Source organism: Callorhinchus milii, unplaced genomic scaffold (assembly GCF_018977255.1).
Source record: "Callorhinchus milii isolate IMCB2004 unplaced genomic scaffold, IMCB_Cmil_1.0 Scaffold1, whole genome shotgun sequence".
Lineage (NCBI taxonomy): Eukaryota > Metazoa > Chordata > Chondrichthyes > Chimaeriformes > Callorhinchidae > Callorhinchus > Callorhinchus milii.
Genome location: NW_024704742.1, coordinates 51,130,023 through 51,150,550, shown reverse-complemented (window position 1 = coordinate 51,150,550; position 20,528 = coordinate 51,130,023). Strand labels below are relative to the sequence as shown.

At 38.1% G+C, this 20,528-nt stretch overlaps 1 protein-coding gene across 1 annotated transcript in view; it reads left to right on the top strand.

Moving 5' to 3' along the window:
- fryl (furry homolog, like) overlaps window positions 1–20,528 on the top strand; it is a 164,999-nt gene that overhangs the window by 103,506 nt on the left and 40,965 nt on the right. The window contains exons 33-49 of the mRNA XM_007892728.2: window positions 424–564; window positions 1,633–1,801; window positions 2,686–2,773; window positions 3,511–3,626; window positions 6,193–6,343; window positions 7,892–7,995; window positions 8,241–8,426; window positions 9,440–9,644; window positions 11,839–11,960; window positions 12,088–12,275; window positions 12,789–12,883; window positions 13,004–13,611; window positions 14,621–14,718; window positions 15,572–15,742; window positions 16,016–16,156; window positions 19,316–19,519; window positions 19,926–20,087. Coding sequence (XP_007890919.1) covers window positions 424–564; window positions 1,633–1,801; window positions 2,686–2,773; window positions 3,511–3,626; window positions 6,193–6,343; window positions 7,892–7,995; window positions 8,241–8,426; window positions 9,440–9,644; window positions 11,839–11,960; window positions 12,088–12,275; window positions 12,789–12,883; window positions 13,004–13,611; window positions 14,621–14,718; window positions 15,572–15,742; window positions 16,016–16,156; window positions 19,316–19,519; window positions 19,926–20,087 — 2,949 coding nt within the window. The remainder of the gene's footprint in view (window positions 1–423; window positions 565–1,632; window positions 1,802–2,685; window positions 2,774–3,510; window positions 3,627–6,192; window positions 6,344–7,891; window positions 7,996–8,240; window positions 8,427–9,439; window positions 9,645–11,838; window positions 11,961–12,087; window positions 12,276–12,788; window positions 12,884–13,003; window positions 13,612–14,620; window positions 14,719–15,571; window positions 15,743–16,015; window positions 16,157–19,315; window positions 19,520–19,925; window positions 20,088–20,528) is intronic.

Genomic DNA, 20,528 nt, shown 5'->3' with positions numbered 1-20,528 from the left:
CAGAAAACAGAAATCTAACTGTTACAGACAAGGATTCTGAGCCAATGATGCTACACCAGGGTCCTGTCTTTTCTGACAAAACAACTGGAGGAAGCCGGTGAGGTTTCTAGAACTATTATAAGTGATATTCCAACCAGAGTTTACACTTCATGGTAACTCTTAAGGAATCCTTACTAAGGGATTTGATTCTGGCAAATGAAGGCTGTTCAACAAACCAGTTATGTTGTGCTAATCCTCTGCTCTGATACAATCTACTTCTGTAGACGTGACCTGTGGTTTGAGAGGAATTCAGATACAATTCTTTATTTTGATGTCTGTTAAGAAATGCTGCATATTTTGATTCCACTCAGACTGATGTAGATCAGTTTGTGGTGGAGTTTTTGATTTTTGAATATGATTAACTTTGTTTATTTTTTTGTACAGTATGGCGATGAGCTAGCGTGGTCAGAAATAGAAAATGTGTGGACGACGCTGGCAGACAGTTGGCCTAAAAATCTAAAGATAATTCTGCACTTCCTTATCAGCATGTGTGGTGTAAACAGTGAGCCCAGTCTCCTACCATATGTAAGTACATACATAATGATGCAGGTAAAGATGAAAAGATTGATTTAAAAACTAGTTAATTAAAGGTAAAAATGTACTCGGAATCTTACCATCTGAAACTGAGAATGTAGATGTGATAATCATAATCCTTGCATTTGATGTAACCCCTATCATAGTTTGAAATGTCTTGAAGAGCTTCACAGGATTTTACTGTAAAGTGTAGTGACTGTGCATTTGTAGCCAGTTTGCACACAGCAATGTCCCGGAAACCGTTCATTGTTTATACAGTGAACAATGTAAGTTTATGAACTTGACCTCATTGCGAAGATGTTTATTGTATTTTACAACCTTGTTTGAATCCAAGAATAATTGTATTGATTACTTTAAAACAAGGGTATAAGCCAACTGTTGGTGTTTATTAGAAGCAGCATATTTACAAATGGGGAGGAATATTATATTTGTGTGTGTTCACATTTGTTTTTAATATTACCAATATTTTACTGAAACAAATCACTGATCTTTTTAACTTGTGGATTTGTTATAATTTATGTACGATAACGAATATTGGTTTTAATACCATGTCTTTGTGAGTAAAACCCATAATGTTATATAATGTGATTCACATATATATGATTTCAAAAGGAAGGGGAAAACATTGTTTGATCTGCTGAGGATACTTTTCAGGCAGATAATCAATTTTGGAAGAACAATGAATGTCAATGTATGTATTAAGTCATTAGTCTCCTTCATTTACATGAGTGAATTGAATTAATGGACATAGAATCCCAATTATTGCTATATACTATCTTGTGGAATAACATCACATCAATAATTTACATTTATATGGTACATTTCATGTCAAGAGGATATCCAAAACCACTTTACACAGCTCTATGGACATCTGAGTTAGGGAGGAGAGGAAACTGAGGTGACCAAAAACACAATTGAAAAGATGGGTCTGAAGGTAGCCTCTTGATTTCAAAGTCTGTGTCACCACTGATAATGCAGAAATGCTGCTCAGTAGAAATCACAGCATTAAATGTATGTTTTCGCATTTATAATCATTATTATATGTTTGTGACTACGCAGATCAAGAAAGTGGTTGTGTACCTGGGCAGAGATAAAACAATGCAGCTGCTGGAAGAGCTAGTGGCAGAACTGCAACTGACTGATCCAGTAAGCTCAGCTGTCACTCATATGGATAACCCACCCTACTACCGCATCACCTCCAGTTACAAAATCCCCTCCGTCACCTCAGGTAAATATAATTTACCACATACGCACTTTTTGGAGTCTGGCAGCTTTAGCGTTTGTACTGACATCATATTTTAGTACAAAATAGAACCAGATGTTCCAGTGTAGTTCACCACTGGTTATGATAATAATAAAATAATAATTAGCTACAGTTGATATTGCAACTTCCACATAAGGAAGATGCCACAAAGCACTTCATATCATGTACTGTGAAGTGTAGTGACTGTTTATTTTGTAGTCGTATTTTGTGCACAACGTCACCTGTTCGGGTAGGCAGACCTCAGTTTGTCTCATTTGATGGAGAGTGCCTCTGACAATACATCACACTCCCCGCACTGCATTGGAGTATCAGTCTAGACTACAATAAGTTCAAAGTCTCAATGTGTGGCTTGAACCCAAAACCTGAGTGAGAGGTGAGAGCACTACCAATTCAGCCAAGATGACACACAGCTTATTTACTCTAGTCTAATCAGTCCTGTTTTCCTATTTTTTCTGTGTACCTTTGTTTGAGATGCAGATTAAAGAACTAGAATCAACTGCAAAATCCTCTGAAGTCAATCCCTCCAACCAAAAATAAAATACCTCGTGATAGTAAAGATATGCCTTCGTGTCAGATGGTATTAAATTTTCAAATTTTAATACTTTTAATGGCCAATTACTTCAATTTGGCAGTACCCTTACCTGCTCCTTTTGAGATTTGAAGTCAAGAATCAATTCTAGGCTTACTGTAAAAACTGTAAAAGTTCAATGAACTTTTCTAGATTTCTGAAGTTTAATAGCATTCTAAATCTAAAATAACTTTTTGTAACTTAATTTCGACTATACGTCTCAATTTAGCATTTAATATTTTAATTGCAATTTTGAAAACCTTTCATCTGCATTCTGCAGGTACCACTTCCAGCAGCAATACAATGGTGGCTGGACACGATGGGCAGCAGGACAATAAGTTACCAAAGGATCCCACAAATGATGAAAGGTAGGCTTTTATATTTCCATTGTACTAAGTACAGGGTGACCCTGTTATAATGCAGTGGTTTGAGTCCATAAAACTCAGATGTTGTGTTCTAACAAGACTTACTAAAATATGGATGTTAGTGAGGTATTCTGGTTGGACGGGTCATTGCTAATGTCACTCACTAGCTGAAGTCAAAGGCCCTTCCTTCGCACAGCTTGCATGTGTGGTGAACAGTAAGTGATATCAGCAGTGCTTCCTGTGCGGGGAGCCAGCCTGTCAGTACAGTTCACCTTAAGCAGACCCAGGATCTCGGGGAATGTTTTTCTTCCTATCAGTACCAACCTGATATAAATAATTTGCCCCTCTTTACGTTGGTGAACTACACTGGAACATCATCACTAACCTGTTACCTAGCGTCTTCCTGTAATAGGTTTCCAGGTGTATGGCAATGTTCTGGGATTACTCAATCTTTTCTTAATTTTTCATTCGCTTTGTGGTGGTGGTATGCACATTTAAAGAACAGCACATGATCTGTTTTTGTGCCTCTGCCATTTCCCCTCTTCACCCTGTCATCAGGAGATGCACAAGAAGCTTGGGTTGACTTGCCTACAAATTGTTCTTCTTTGCCTTCCCTTCCCCTTTAAGTAACATTGATAAGTGACCGGTATGGCATTTGACAGCAAACAATGTCCTACCCACTCTTTGTTACAGTGTTTTGGAGCATGAACTTGTCCTCACACCATTTGCTTTCTTTCCAGCAATTATGGCCATTTTGATATCTACAGTGGACTGAATAGTAACCTAAACCGTCAGCACCATCGGCTTGAATCTCGTTACAGCAGCAGCTCTGGGGGTTCCTATGAAGAGGAGAAGAGTCAGTGTGTTTATTTCACTATTTATTGCAAAACATTTTCAGGTTTAACTTGAAACTTTAAGATTCTAAATCAAGAACATTGGCATTTTGTGGAAGACAATAAATGACCCTAATGGGAAATTATATTGTTGGAAATCAGTCAATCCCCTGGTGACTTAACAAGTGTACCAGTCAGAGGCTGAGTGATGCACACAGGAAGATTGCAAGTTTTACATCCAGTTTATGCTGAATTAGCTGATCTCAGCTGTGATGCTGGTTGGGGCATTGCAACGGCGTTTAACGTTTTGGTTACAAAAAAAGGGAACTCACCCATTCAGACACCCCTACTGTTTGGCATTGAAGTGCTGCCAGTCCTAGTCTATTACCATTGCCTTAAAATTTAATATTCTTCAGAATTTTGGATAATTCTTAAGTGAATTGGATAATTCTTAAATTCAGTCTTAATAATGCAGCTGGTTTTCTGCAGTTCCTAAAAGAACATCCTTGTTAAGAGCTTCAGTATTGACTTAAATAATTTTCTTTTGGACAGTCTTAAATTTTAAAACATGGTTAATACCTCAGGTGAGGACAGAATTAGTTTCGTCTTTGATAATCCCCTCGCCAAAATCTCCAGCCTCAAGCTGGAATACTTGTGTGGGGTACGAGTGGGTGACTGGCTTCTATCAAACTGTACTTCGCAAGGAGTCAATTTGTCAATCAAATGGTAGAAAATTGGTGGAGAACAAAATGAAAATATTAGAAAGTGACAGAGTAAAATCATCTATTAATATTAATAGCTTCTAGTTATAAAGAATTTTCTTTGGTATCGTTTCAATTATACATTTTAAAAAGATATGTGTTCTTGTTCTAAGTATCTTAAATATTTTTGGTTTTTTTAAGCTGTATTATAGCTATTTTGGGACCTAAAATCAAATATATTCCCTGAGTTCAACCAGCATATTGATAGAAAAAATGTTCTGATGCATTTATATCACAGTATGACTTGGATATTTTCAATGCTGGATGTTCACAGACCATAACAAACTCACTCTTTTTATTGCCATAAGTGTTCTATGAGTGTTCTATAAGTGGTTGAGAGTAAAAGGTAATAGAATGACTATGGGAAGACAATTCAAAGGATGGTAGGACAGATACTAAGTGTCTAGAGTGGTTGCACTATAATCACAAATATTGCTCTGGTCTATTAATTCTTAATACTAATAATAACAATAATAATCTTTGCATTTGATATAGCACCTTTTCACGTCTTCGAGGCGTTTCAAATCGCTTCACAAAATCTACTGTAAAGTGAATTGACTGTATATTTTGTGACCAAAACGTCCTCACAAAAGATTGTGATTCAAATATAATTCAGGATAGTACTGAAGGTTTCGCCCACAAAATATACAGTCAGTTCATTTTACAGTATATTCTGTGAAGCACTTTGAGACGTCTCGAAGACCTGGTAAGAGGCTGTGTCAATGCAAGGATTATTATTATAACAATGCAGCTCCCCCATCATTGTATTTGAGTGTCAACATGAACTGTAAGTTTAGGTCCCGATGTGAGACTTGTTTCCACACCCTTCTGACTCAGCGGCCGGAGTGTTACCAAAAAGCTCCTTCCTTTCAAGGTGTTTCTTCCCTCTCTAATTCCCTTTTCTTGGTCTCTGCATCTTCCCTGGCAAAGATGGTGGGAAACATCCTATTATTAGAATTTGATTATAAAAGGGCTTGATAAGGTTAGTGCAAATAGGCTGTTTCCCCTGGTTTGTGGGTCTGTAACCAGGGGACACAAGTATAAGATACTGACTAGGGAATCTAAATTTTTTTTTAGGAGGAACTACATCACTGAGATTGTGGAACGTATGGTTGAATCAGATAGTATAGATGGATTCAAGAGGAAGACCTTCATATGAGGGAGAGGGGAATAGAAGGGTATGGAAGGGAGTAAGGAATGGGTGAAGACTCATAACATATCAACATGGACTAGTTGGTCCAAGTGGCCTGTTTCCGGGCAGTACACTCTTTGTAAATCTCTGTACTCTCAGGCCTCACTTGATGCTCCTCTGAAATCAGCTGCTAGAAAGAGCATCACTGAGGCCCTGGGTGACTCTCCTTCAAATTGTTGCTTCCTCCCTGTGGGAAGCACCTGTGCTGTGCTCCGCACTATCCCACAACAGCACCACAGTAACCAGGAAACTGCTGCTTGAGCCCACATCCTACTGCAGTACAGTGCGTTCTAGCTTCAGTCATTGCAGTGTTTGAAATATATCAGATTTTACTGGGTTTAATATTGCCTCATTATAAAGATTTCATAACTGGTTTAACGAGAGTTTGCTCATTTTTGACCAATAAATAAAACATATCTCAGTTATCCATTTATTCCAAGCACTCTGTGACTACAGTAATTGTACATCACTGCAATGTTTTGGTCTGTTAGTATTCTGAATATGTAAAATATGAATTTTTCCCATGGAATTTGAAAGTAGTGATTATTTTGTTGTCAAACTGCTTAGCAACTTTATTGCTAAGCAACTTTAGTGCTAGCTAAGCAGTTTGATACTAACTGAGCTGTTGTTTAATAGATGATTCCATGCCAATTTATGCAAACTGGAGGCTGAAAGTAATGGAACTAAACCGAGCAGAGCCATTGCCGTTCTCTCCCACTGGCGGAAGCTGGTCACCATTGGCTGATTATCTGCCTGAGACTGGCACCTCTGGGGTACCCCTGCACAGGTATGTTCATACCAGTTACATTAATGCATTACCACCACAAGAAATTCTTTCACACAAAATTATTAGAATAAAACCACAGAGGTTAGCTTCTGAAGAGTTTGAGGTGGGATTTTTGCATGTTCTTGATCTTGATCCTCTTCACAAGAAGGATGGAAATGTATTATTTCTGATTCCAGGCTAACCTGTTGTTTCATGTCACATTTCTTCCGTACCTCTCGCAGCTTGTTTCAAAAGTGCCATTGGGATTGGAAAAGAAAGATTTCACAAGGGGATTTACTAATAGTGATTTGTTCACTATTAGGGAATCCTGACAGTAACTGTCAATAGATCATAACTGACTTGCAGGATTCCTGTGCCTTGCTACCCTAGTGTGCGTCAGTTTAAATGGGTTGTTTCTTCTCAGTGATGGTTTCAGACGTTCCAGTGTACATTACTATACAACATACTGTGCTGTAGAATGACTCAACAGTATATAGCAGTTGTTGTAGCATGCAGCTTAAGAGAGATCAATTTTACAATGGAAAAAGAACCTCTAACCATACACATCTTCTTAGATTGATGTATTGTGTTTCATGTAAAAGATTGTCTCAAAATACTTCATTAAATAAGAATAATTAGAAATCAGGTGAATTGTACTAATTTAGCAAATAGGGGGATAGTACGTTTCCCCTTTTCTGAATCAGAAGAAGAGAATTTCCCCCTTTCAATGTCTTTAACTACTGCTGGGGTCCGACGCACAAGGCAACAAAATTAAACATTATTAAAGATGTTTTGACACATAATCATAACTTGCTGCATCTGCGCTGAAAGAGCTACCCATGTACCTACCCCTGCCCTTTCCATAGATTTTTTTTCTTTTCTTAAGAACTAGATGATGCTTTTGTTGTTTTACCTCTGGAACCTGGGTTTATTTATTCACCAAGACTGATGGCATGAAAATCTCCTCACTCTATTGGCTGTAAGTGGTACTGAGTGAAGCAAAGTGATAGCCTCAATCTCGTTCTTATTGGGTAAGGGCCGTACCACAAAACTGTCTATAATTCAGCATGAACTGGGACTTGCTCACAGAGGTGTCGAAAATAAAAATAAAATGATGCTGGTACTATATACTGTACCATGATCAAGGTTAACAACAACAACTTGCATTTGTATACCGTTCTTCATATGGAGTAGCATCTCTGAGCACTTGAGCATTTAAGACGTGTTGATGGGAATTTTGGAAGAATCTCCCTATACAAATATCCCAAACTATGTCCATCACTACAGAACCAAAATGGAGAAGTGCTGTTTTCCACAAGTTACACAACAATCCTCTCAATATTTGTAATAGAAGGAAAAAGGGAGTTTTTTGTTTGAAAACAGTTAAGTGATGCCACTTTAAAGAAAATGTTGTTTGCAATTAGTGCACCACACATTCAACATCTACAGTTCTTTTAAGAGTTATTTATTTTTTAAGTTGGGGTTCTCAGGGGATGGAGTTCATTGTATTTATGTTGTAACATTTCTGAGTGTTCTTTTGAGTTATTAATATTTTTTTTGTATTTCCAGATGTAACATAGCAGTGATTCTTCTGACTGATCTTATCGTTGATCACAGTGTAAAGGTGGAATGGGGAAGCTATATGCATCTCTTGCTTCATGCAATATTTTTAGGTAATTATCAACAAAGAGCATTTTGTTCCATTAATTTTTTACTAAAAAGATATTTTGCATTTCCTATTGTTTTTGTTGGTTTTATTTTGAAGCTATGACCCTTGGGGAGGAAGTATATAAAGTCAATTTGTGATTTGGTACTGAGTTCCTGTAATTAATGAGGTAAAGTGTCAGAGAGTTGAACTGTGTTGTGTTTTTCTATTAGCAAACATAAATTTATTTTATTTTAATCTGTCTTGCTCTAGGATTTGATCACCAGCACCCTGAAGTATACGAGCACTGTAAGCGACTGCTTTTGCACTTGCTTATAGTAATGGACTATAACAGTAATGTTCAAGCCATGGCCTCCGTCCTCCTCAGGAACCGGGATTATACTGACCCTAAAGTGCTCACTGTCAAACCAGCCACTCATATAGAGTACAGTTTTACAGGTTAGTGACTAATCATGTATCTTTCAAAAAAAAGTTTGATATGAGAAACCTTGTTGGTTCCATTTATTCCCAGTAGATGGCGCCAAATGATTGAATTCTATTTCCAATGAGCAAAAGCCACATTTTTAAAGTGGAAAATGTGTTAGGATATTTACATAACTTTTTTTAAGATTTATTGTAATAAAACAAAAAGCTGCAAATGCAAAACTAGTATAAGTAACAAACAATTTTGAATCCCTCTTTGAGTATATGAACGTGTCCTTTCCCACACAAAGTTGCATGACAGTATCATCCCTATTCAGCCCATCACCCCTCAACCGGCTCAGTTGGCTCCCATTTCCCAGCGGATTGAGTTCAAAATCTTCATTTGTACCAACAAACCCTCCACTGTCTTGCCCCACCTCTGCAACCTCCTCAACCCGAACTCCAGCTGGGACAGACCTTCATCATGTCCCCAGCCTTTCCCGCCCTACCATCGGAAATATGTCTTTCAGCCTATCTGCCTCCACTCTCTGGAACTCGATTCCAAAGTCCTCCCAACTCTCCTTCCTTCCTCTCATTCAAGGTCCACCTCAAGACGTACTTCTGTGAGCATGTTTTCTGTCATTTCCTCTTCCACATCCCCCTTGGTTCTCAGCCCTAGTTTGGATGTCAAAGCTAGGGTTTTGGAATGTCCTCCCAGTGCTTTGGAATGTCCTCCCAATGTGAAAGGTGCTATATAAATGTAATAATAATACTATTTTCTGTGCCCTTATATTATTAGTTGACTATTTATGAGTTAATCTTATTTAATTGGTATGCATCAACTAATAAATAATCAGCTGATAATATCAAAAAGTGACCTCCATGATCTTGGTAATTTCTCACAAAAAAAAGATGTTTTTGCCATGGATGTATGCTTAACTGTATAATTAAATCCTTTTTAAAAAAAAGTAGTTGAATAAGAAGATGCGTCCCAGTCTGATAGTCTTTTTAAGTGTCCTGCTGAAGTTGCATTTGTATTGTTCTTCCAGCAGGGGGCAGTGAATTTGCACCAGATTACCAGCCATCGCCAATGACAGACTCAGGACTCAGCTCAAGCTCTACCTCTTCTAGCATCAGTTTAGGAACTACAAGTGCTGCCATTCCCCAACTAACACCCACCATCTTAAATGAGGTGGACATTACTGCAGAGCAAGATGAAAAAGTGAAAACACTCATCGAATTTATAACCACAAGGTAAGCTAATGCGTTTTGTAAGTAGGTAGTCCAGAGATGAGGCTTGAAATGTTCCCTTCCTCTCCTCATTTTAATGGACAGGCGAAAATGTCCTTAGTTAAGCAAATCCTGCTTATTTATTAAGTAAGGTAAATGTTAACATATGTAATATAAAAATGCATTTTTAAACATGCAATTACATGATGTTAAGTAACTGTTTCAAAATGTTTATTCGTGATAGCAGAATCTCATTGTCCTGTTTTCTTATTGTAAAACATATACTATGGATAATTGACTTCCAAATTAACAACAACGTGCACTTCTATAACATTCTCTAAGCGTTCCATGACATAATTCCTCATGAAAGGCGCGATATAAATGCAATTTGTTACTGTTAATGTAAAGGATCATCTCAGAACATATTACAAATATGGTGCCAGACTGGGGAGGAGGGGATCACAAACAAGTGACCATAGGCACAATCCAAGACATAGCTTTCAGAATGATTTTGCAGACAAAGGAGAGGAGCTAGACAAAAAAGTTGAGTGAGTAAATTCCAGAGGGTGGATGCATAGTGACATCTTGGATACTGATGGTGGGTGGAGGAGGCAGGAGATAAGCAGATCTGAGTTTGCTGAGCAGAGGGATTGAGGGAGGGTAGAGAAGATCACAGGCGTAGAGAGCTGAGAAATTGTGAAGGGATTTGTAGGTGATGGTGAGGATTTTGAAGCCGAGGGAGAGAGAATGTTGAGGAAATTAGAGCAATAAAGGAGGTATTGTCAAAGGAGGATAGCTTTTGCCTTCTCCATGCTTAGCTGAAGAAAGTTGAGGCTTGATGTCAGACAGGCAGGCGATTAGAACATCATTGGACTTGGAATCAGGAAGAAGTAGAGAGGTAGGTAGATTTGAGTATCCCCACATCTAAGTAGAAACTAAGCCTATGTTTGCAGAAATTAAAACAGAATTTCCTAAATTCTGCACAGTCTTACATTTTAAGGCAAAGACCACGAGCAATTTCAAGTATCGGGCTGTAGAATCAAATATTTCCATACTATTAATGTAATGTGCTATTACATAGTAATGTGCTATGTGATGGCACACAATATTCATAGCTCCCCTTTACTCATCTCCCAATGGATTTTTATCCTCAGCATACCTGGAGGACATCATCTTAAAATTTCTCGGAAGTGTGATCAGAAACCATTCCTTCCCATAGAGGATTATGAGAAAGTGGAAGGCAAGGATGTAGATTCAGAATTAAATAGGATGTTTCAAAAGAGAGATGACAATAATCATCCTTGAATTTGATATAATGCCTTATTGCATTGTTGAGATGCCTCAAAGCACTTCACAGAATATATTGTAAAGTGGATTGACTGTGGATTTTGTGGGCGAAATAGATAGGTACTTCAGAATTAAGGGTTTTAAGGGATGTGAAGAAGTAAGGAAAAGGGATTATAAAATCTGTCATGTTGTAACAAAGTAGTGGAACCGGATACAGGCTCAAAGGCGACATGTCTATCCTGTTCTTGTGTTCCTAACTTTTAATGTTATTATTAAAAAAAACAATTTGGTCACTCAATCCACTGTTTGTGGGACACTGCTATGCGCAATCGGCTGTTGTGTTTTGTCCACATAATATAGTCAATTCACTTTACAGACGCTTTGAGACGTCTCGAAAACGTGTTAAGCCGCTATACCAAATGCAAGGATGTCAAATGACCAACTAGTGACTATGCTCTGTATGTGGAGTCCTGTAGCTCAGTGGTTAGAGCACTCGCCTCACAAGCAAGAGACCTGGGTTGGATTCTCGGCAGGGCAAAACCTTGGGCAAGTTTCCTTACTCCACACGCCTGATAATAATCCCAAAAGAATAAAAATAATAAAGTTGATCACTTCAATCCACAACTGTTTGTGGGACACTGCTTTGCACAATTGGCTGCTGCGTTTCGCCCGCAAATATACAGTCAATTCACTTTACAGTATATTCTGTGAAGAGCTTTGAGCCGTCCAGACGATGTGAAAAGCGCTATATCAAATGCAAGGATTATTATTATAATGTATGAATGTTGGATTTCTCAGTGAGAACCTCTCAGTGAGTAACCTCTCTCAGTGAGATTTCAAAAGTGTCCTATAAATATATGCTGTATAAGAATTAGGTTAATGTGGATTGAAAATGTGATTTCTTTTTAACTTCCATGTCATCTTCTAAAAGAAAACGAGGGCCTCTTTGGAACCATGAAGATGTCTCGCCTAAAAATCCTAGCATTAAAACTGCTGAACAGTTAACTGTGTTTTTAAAACATGTAGTGTCCATATTCAGACAATCTCGATCAGGTAATCAGATTATTTTCTTAATAAATATTTCAAGTATTGTTCTTTATGGTTGAGAGTATTTTGGTACTGTCTCTTGCTCCTTCCCCTCCAGTGTTTTTTGTGAATATCTTGTTTCTCACCAAACTAGGTTTTCAGCTGGAGCAGCTTCTCAGTGAAGTAGCTCTGCAGACAGCACTTTCATGTAATAATAGACATTACGCTGGAAGGTCATTCCAGATCTTCAGAGCTCTAAAACAGCCACTGACGGTATCTACGCTTTCTGATGTACTGTCAAGGCTTGTTGAGACCGTTGGAGATGCAGGGGAAGAGGCTCAGGTAAATCATTTCTATATTGCAAGCTGTGCGTACTTTGGGTCGGTTTCGATAAAGGTTTTGTGAAGCTATGCATTCAGTTGTGATGTGATTATAGAAATGAACAAATTGTGATCACAGTAATATCAGAAATCAAGTTGTGCATAAGGATGGATTCTGTTATCTCAACAACAACAAATTCCATTTGTATTGCACCTTTCACATCAGGAGGACGTCCCAAGACGCTGGACAGTCAGGGATCCGCACCTGAGCTGGTGGTTGGGATCAGGAGAGGTGGAGGGCGGGGATGGGAGGGATAGGCGGTTGACCAAAGGCACGGTCGAAGAGGAGGGTCTTGAGATAGGACTTGAAGGAGGCGAGTTAGGTTATCACTAGTATAATATAATTAGGATTCTTATAGAAGAAAAACAATTCAATCTTTGTCAGTCATTCAGTATCTTAAGAACTTGGTCAGCTTGTACACTTCTGTGGCTGAGGTTATGATAACTAAATATTTTATGTTGTTTTTATTCACAGGGTTTTGTTATAGAACTGCTGCTCACTCTGGAGTCTGCCATTGACACACTTGCAGACACAATGAAACATTATGATCTCCTTTCTGCACTTTCTCAGTAAGTACTTGTCTCTTTGAAGAGGTTTATTTACAGTTTGCATCAGGAATCCTAACGTACATATTTTATTCGATAAAGCACAATGCTTTATGAAATAATGTTTCTCCCTTTGCTTTCCAGAACCCACTTGACTGATTCGTTACTGGTCACCAAGTTGGCAGCTAACAGGAAAAGCACTGGACAACTGAACCTAAGCACAAGCCCACTCAATACCAGTGGTTTCCTAACTCATTATAGTTGTCATGCAAGAAGTAACTCCTTGCGAGCCAGTCTGTTGGGTGAACGGCGGGGTGACCGACGTCGAAGTAATACACTGGATATTTTGGATGGAAGGATGAATTTTGGTAACTTGGCGAGGACTCGAAGCCTCTCCTCTCTCAGAGAGGGAGCAACACCTGACCAGCAGCCAACTGCTGATCCTAGTAGTCTGATGGCTACCGTTTTCTGGATAGCTACGGCCCTGTTAGAGTCAGACTATGAGTACGAGTACCTCTTGGCACTGAAGCTGCTCAATAAACTGCTCACACATTTGCCGCTGGATAAATCGGAGAGCAGGGAGAAGGTAGAAAAAGTGCAGAGCAAACTGAAGTGGAACAACTTTCCTGGCCTCCAGCAGTTATTTCTCAAAGGCTTTACCTCAGCGTCCACTCAGGAGATGACAGTTCATCTCCTCAGCAAACTGATTTCCATCTCCAGGCATACTCTGGTGGATCCGGCTCAGGTAGCAGGTACGCTTTTGATTTCTGCCTCTTGAGATGTCTTTCAATTTATGATTCTTTATAGAATCGTAGTAAATAATAATCCTTGCATTTTGATATAGTGCTACAGCATTGGAGGCCATTCAGCTCATGGAGATGCTCGTGATAGATCCTTCACTAGAGATAACTACTCTAATTACATTGCTATGCTCTTTTCTCTCGTCTTATATTGTTAATAGTGCTCCAAGACGCTACCCCACGTGAAGGGGTTATATAAATGCAAGTTGTTGTGGTTAGTAACAATTCATAATGGATTTTTTGGTCAGCCGGGTGTTTGATACATGTGGAAATCCATCACTGTACTTAAGAGTATCCAAACCAAACTGAGATTTCCACGCTTCGGTTGCCGTTGAAAGCATTGTCTGGCAGATTTCCCACTCCTTGTTCAGTTAAGACCACTCTATCATGAGAGCTTTGGCTTGCAGGTTAACCAGGGCTGAATGGAAAAGTCCCTGCCCCCAGTGACTGGTCTGCTCTTCCAAGTCCTGACAGTGAGCCAGGCTGACTGGGCTGTCATCAGCAATATCCTGGAGTTCTGTGGATTTGCATGGCTCAGGAACTGAGACCGCCACAGAGAGTTGGCTTGGAACCAAATTATAATGGATGGAGAGTATTAGAGATGTACTAGTTATGCTCTTGCCAAAGTTATAAACTTGGATGTTGTACTTTATCTAGTGCTGCTGAAAGCTTATCACTTATAACTTATGAGAAAGTTGCAGTTGAAATGCAAATGAACGTTAAAAGGCATGAGTGTATAGAGGTGCATTCCTTTGTGATTCATTCTCTCGACCAGGTTGAATCCCTTCACTGTCTTGTTAGGTAATTCAGCTGGGTTGGTGGTAGGGACCCTACAATTATAAGGAACCCAATTTACTGACATTTATTTATTACTTTCCAGACTTAATTAAGTTAGTGACTGGAGGAAAGTCCTTGATGTTTGACCTTGTCTGTGTTTGACCAGAATTGTTTCTATTTTCAGGATTTCCATTAAATATTCTATGCCTGCTACCTCATCTAATTCAACATTTTGATAACCCTACTCAATTCTGCAAGGAAACTGCTGACAGAATAGCCAAGGTTTGTAGTAAACTATTTAGAAGGGCAGATCTATTGATCAGTCTATTAACCATTTAATCTCTTCAATTGTCTCAGCCTTTTAATAGATCTTAGAATGCAGTGCTGTGATTATGTATAGATTATGGATGTCAATACTGATATTGCATGAAAATAAAAGCAGCTTCAGTTCATAAATATATTTTCAACTATCAACAACATTTTCTTTCTATATTACAGTCAGTTTTAGTGCAACATTTCCTGCAGAATTTGCTCAAACTATTTCAAAACCGATTTCTGTCCCGAGGGCAGATGTATTCACTTCAGGGTGATTCCTCCCACCCAGAATTGTCAATGTATATTCTACAACAAATGTGGAATAGTTGCTACCTAAAAGAAAGTAATAAATCGACAGGATGAGGTGAAACCTAAATCTTTCTACCCTCCCTATTTATGTTTAGTCTTCATCCAACCCTGAAATACTGTGTAAATGCAGTTGTGGTCCCAGTGATTTTTGATTCTGAGTTGCTGAAGTGGTTAGTACCAATGCAGCTGTTACAAATTATTTTTTTGTTTCTTTCTATCTCTCACACCTACTCATTGAAGCCCCAAATGGATGCCATTCAATATCCAATAGATATCGAAATTCCGGTCTTCTGGTCAGGAGTCGAGAACTTCAAAATTATAGTTCTAACCTTGTAACATAACATGTATGTGCTTTGAATTCTTTTGTAATTCTTTGAAATATTCTACGACAAATAGAAAATCCAAACACTATCATTATATTTTGGGAGAAACATTTTCATAAATTGAAATAAAATAATGACTATTTTAGTTTTACTGTTTTAGAAAATGTATTTCTGATTTTTCACTCTAGGTCTGTGCAGAGGAGAAGACAGTCACTCTCTCCAACCTGGCTCACATGATGAGTCTTTATAGCACACACAGTTATTCCAGAGACAGTGCAAACTGGATCAATGTGGTTTGCAGATACCTCCATGACGCATTCTCTGATATCACCTTTAATCTTGTCACTTATCTAGCTGAGGTAATTTTTCTTGCCTTCCTTTGATTTGTTCATTTTACAAATAGCTTAAACGGAAGAATGATGTTTAAAATTCTAGAAGCCAAAATAAAGGCAGAAATAACCATAATTTATTGTTCAGTGTGGTTTGAAATACCAGCTGTGAACAGGGTTTGTCGCACTACAATCAATTAGACTAAATTGTTGATAAATAATTAAAACATTTTCAGTATCATTTTAATAAATGCCATAAAATAGATTCAATAGCAATATCTCTGTCCATTTTTCCTCCTGCAGCTATTAGAAAAAGGCCTGTCTAGTATGCAGGGATCATTACTGCAAATTATCTACAGCCTTCTGAGTCACATTGACCTGTCTGCAGCTCCAGTAAAGCAATTCAATTTGGAGATCATGAAGATCATTGGGAAATATGTGCAGGTGAGTCATGATTGAATAGCTTTGAACTGAAGGTTATTTCTTTGCTTTAAGTGGTATAACGATTCACTAAATTAAATCACTGATCTTACTCTGTTTATAATTTTTCCAATTTATCAAGATTAAAGTGGAGCTGGAGGGCACACAGTAAATACAACATTTCTGAAACTGAATAACCTGCTTCATTGGTTTGCGGGAATCCTTCCTCCCTATTCAAAAAGGGAGTTTTTCCCATTATCCTGGCCAACAATCCCCCCCCCCAATAAAATTGGGCATTCACTTTATGTTTGTTGGCTGCCACATTTGCCTAGAAGAATACGCATTCACTACATTTAGATTTGTATGGAACTCCAGCAAAATTTAATTACGAGGCCAGTAGCAGCATTTGCCGGCTTCTTTCAGTGTCGACTTGTTGTAAATGTTTGAATCCTGTGAATGGAAGATAGTAAATAAGCTGTTGACTGCTTGTGGGATTCCAACTGAGTCCCTGACCACTGAAGAGCAGCAAGCACGGGGTACTGGAGACATGCTCGGGGAGTGAGCCGCAGGAGGCCACATGCTGGCCCATGGAAATGTTTTTTAATTTTCCGTTTCTGGACCAGATTCCAGATACCTGGTTTACTTTAGCTTGAAAATACGGACAGTATTAGCACCACCTTTAGTACATCGAAGTACCTGTTTTTTAAAACAAATCTTCTTATTGTGTAACTTTATGCTATCTATAGGGATAGGAATAGATGTAGGGGTTAATCTGTCCGTAATTGGTCAGTTCTGCTCGAATTCCTGAGATGATATGAGCAATCACTTTGCATTGGCACACACTGCATTACAGCTCTGATTTTGGATCATTGAGTGCAATTTAAATTTAGTAAAATTATGAGATCTCCTCATGAAAGTAGCTTCATACCTACCCATGTTTTTAAATTTTGTAATGTTACTAAAGAGCAGACAATTCTGCCAGTGATCAGAGCCCTGAGTAAATGTGCAAGTATGAGTATTCAAGCTCTGCATTGCCTAAGTTTTGAGTAGTGTAACTTCTGCTACTAGTGAGCTGTCAAATAAGTTTTGTATGTGCACCGCTGGGAATAATAAATCATGATGTCGGGTAAAGTGAAGAGGCAAGAAAAACATTTTTTGTCACAAAATAATATGTTCTACAGATATGAGGGGAAAACGCATCACAGTTTGAATAATGTCTTGGGCAAGAGGCAAAATGTCACAGGCAGAGAACTCTGCTGTCAACTAGAACTGCCATTAAAATCAAATTTAGTCCAGAAGGAATGTCACTCACATTTTAAAACTTTGTTCAGTGAAATCAACCATCCACATAGTGTTCTGATCTGATATTCCTCAGAATAGTTTCAGTGGTTTCAATGATTGATTATCATTCTGCGTATCTTTTGTTTGTAGAATAATTTTGAAGAATAATTAATGAGTATTAATTATTCTACAAAATGTTTTTTTCGATAAATGACTCAATTTAGAAAGGCTAAAGCAAGTTTGAGCTTTTGATCAGATAGTAATTGGTGATTGTATCAGAGTGCATGCAAACTTGCACGTAGCTTTGCAGGAGCCCTGATTGTGATGGATTTTGAAAGCTTTGAGGAGGGGGGATTAATAAAGGTGACTGAACAGCAAAGTGCTGCAGAGTGGTGCAGTGAGTGTTGTGTGTATAAATATCTGCAATTAATCCAAGATGTGCTACATCATAAAAATCGTTGCATTTGATACAGCCGGTATCATGTCTTTGAGACTTCTGAAAGCACTTCACATGAATTAATTTGTATTTTGTGGGTGAAAAGCGGCAGCCAGTTGCGCACAGTGATGTCGCACAAACAACCATGGAGTGAATGATCAATTTTATTTGGGGGATTGCTGGCCAGGACATCCCACTGCCATGGGATCTTCAATGTCCACCTTAACAGGCATACGGGACCTCAGTTTAACGTCTCATCTGAAAGCACCTCCTACGATGCAACCCCCCACCCCCAGTCAGACTATACAACTTCCAAGTCCCCATGTAGGATTGGAACCCACAACTTTCTGACTCCGATGCAAGAATGCTACCATTGCACCAAGCTGATGCACAGTGTGGGGGGCACTAAAGTACAGAGGTCATATATTACCTGACAGAAATTAAGAAGAGAACTGCCCGCACGTCACTGTCTGCCTCTCCTAGCAGATAGTCAAAACCCTACCTTTCCCTGACCCCATTTCCCTCCCAACTTGCTCTCCTATTCCCTCTTTGTAAAGTGCTTTAAGATGTATCCATATCTGAAATTACTGTATAAGAGCAAATTGTCATTTCAGAGTGGCAGTGTCACTAATGTGACACCTGAAAATTATGAGCTGAAAAAGTAGTTTTATGGTATTGTCTCATCTAACTTACTTAACAGAAATGTTTGTTGTAATTTGTGAAACAAGAAAAAGTTCTATTGGATGTATATTAGTGCATTCCACTATAAATATTATCTTGTTTAAGGTTTTATTTGATTTAACTTGGCTTTATTTTCACTCAAAACACATTGAAAATCTGATCAAAACAATGTGACTTTTGTTACATTTCAAACTATTATTTCTGGCATTACTTTTAAAGCGATATTTTAAATTCAAAACAAGCCACGGTATGAAAAATGTGTTAACGGGAAGTAATTAGCTGTAACGTAAGGAATTAACAGTATTTTTAGTGTTGTCATTTTGTCTTTGTCTCCGCAGTCTTTAAAAGGAATTGTATTACCTTTGGTTGTTTGCCAGCCTTTTCTGGGTTCCTATGCATTTGCATATGACAAGATTTGGTTTTAATTGGATTATACCACCGTGAATTGGTTTTAACCTCTGCGAAATCCATTGAAGGACACAACTTCAATCTGTTATTATTGCCACTTCAGTTAAATAAGTGGACTCTTCTCTGTTAAATTAGCTTGTAATTATTATGCGAACTACATTTTCTCATCAGTTAGTCATAAATGTAAGTAGTATTATTTAAATACTTGCCATAAACATAGGATAGCAAAACTTCTGCTGCTTTAGATTAGTTTCATCTAGTCTTGGCTTTCACCAGTTTTTAGTGTATTCTGCACTTCAGCATTTGCAGTTTTTCCAGAGAATAAAATAATCTTTGTAAAATCTAGGTATAAAATCATCCTTTTTTATTTTCTTTAGAGCCCATACTGGAAGGAAGCTCTTAACATTTTGAAATTGGTGGTGTCTCGTTCAGCTAGTCTTGTTGTACCAGAAGAGGTACAGAAAACAAATTTTGGAGGCGATTCCTCAACATCTCCTGAAATTTCCTTCACAAAAATCTGGAATAATGCTTCGAAAGAACTACCTGGAAAGACCCTAGATTTCCACTTTGACATCTCTGAGGTATGTGACTGAAATTTCACGAGGCTTACAAATAACTGTACCTGTCATTGATACATCCAATATCAAGTATTTTTAAACCTGCTCTAATCGTCCCTGCTAATGATTTTAGTTTCAGGATTTTTTGTTTGGTATTTCCAAATGCAGTGCCGCACTGTTTGATTTTGCATTATTTGTATAATATAATTCAATTTGACTCAATAACTAAGTATTTATATCACTGTGGTAACACACTACTGAAAATGTATTTGAAAATGGAAACCCTTCCACTCTAAACTAAACCTGCAATTGCTGATCCTACCTTGAGCATCTGAATGTTTATAGTGTGTAACCAATACAGAATTCACAAAGCCATTGCTCTAAGTGACTTTTGCTGGTATTACTTTCAATTAATTCCATTGTTTACCAGACGCCAATCATAGGGCAGAAGTATGGTGACCAGCACACTGCTGCGGGTAGGAACGGAAAGCCTAAAGTCATTGCCGTCACTCGAAGTACTTCTTCTACATCATCGGGGTCGAACTCAAATGCCTTAGTGCCCGTCAGCTGGAAAAGGCCGCAACTATCACAGGTACTTCCCCTTTGTAACATTAACCTCATTGCAACCTCTTTGCCCAAAAATAAATGTGCTTTTTTTAAAAAAGAAAATTCATTCTTTTGTCCTTTCCAGCAGGTTGCACATTGTCGCACTTTTTAGCTGGACGAGAGAGTGTAAGGGTTAATTTATTTTCATGACCCTGCGGTGAAGTAAGGACTGACAAAAATGTACAATTAACCAAGGTTTATTAATTCAGATTAATAATGGTTATAAGTAATTAAAAGAATACATCCAATTATGCTCATGTATCCACGTATACTGTAGTTCACAATGATTTAAGTTGACCAAACCAAATGTTGCAGGAAAGATAGAGGGGCAACGTCCAATTCAATGTCCATTTGAATCCAAATATAAGTCCTCAAAAGGTATCCAAGTATTGTCGTATGGTTTTCAGTTCTATATCACCCAAAAGTA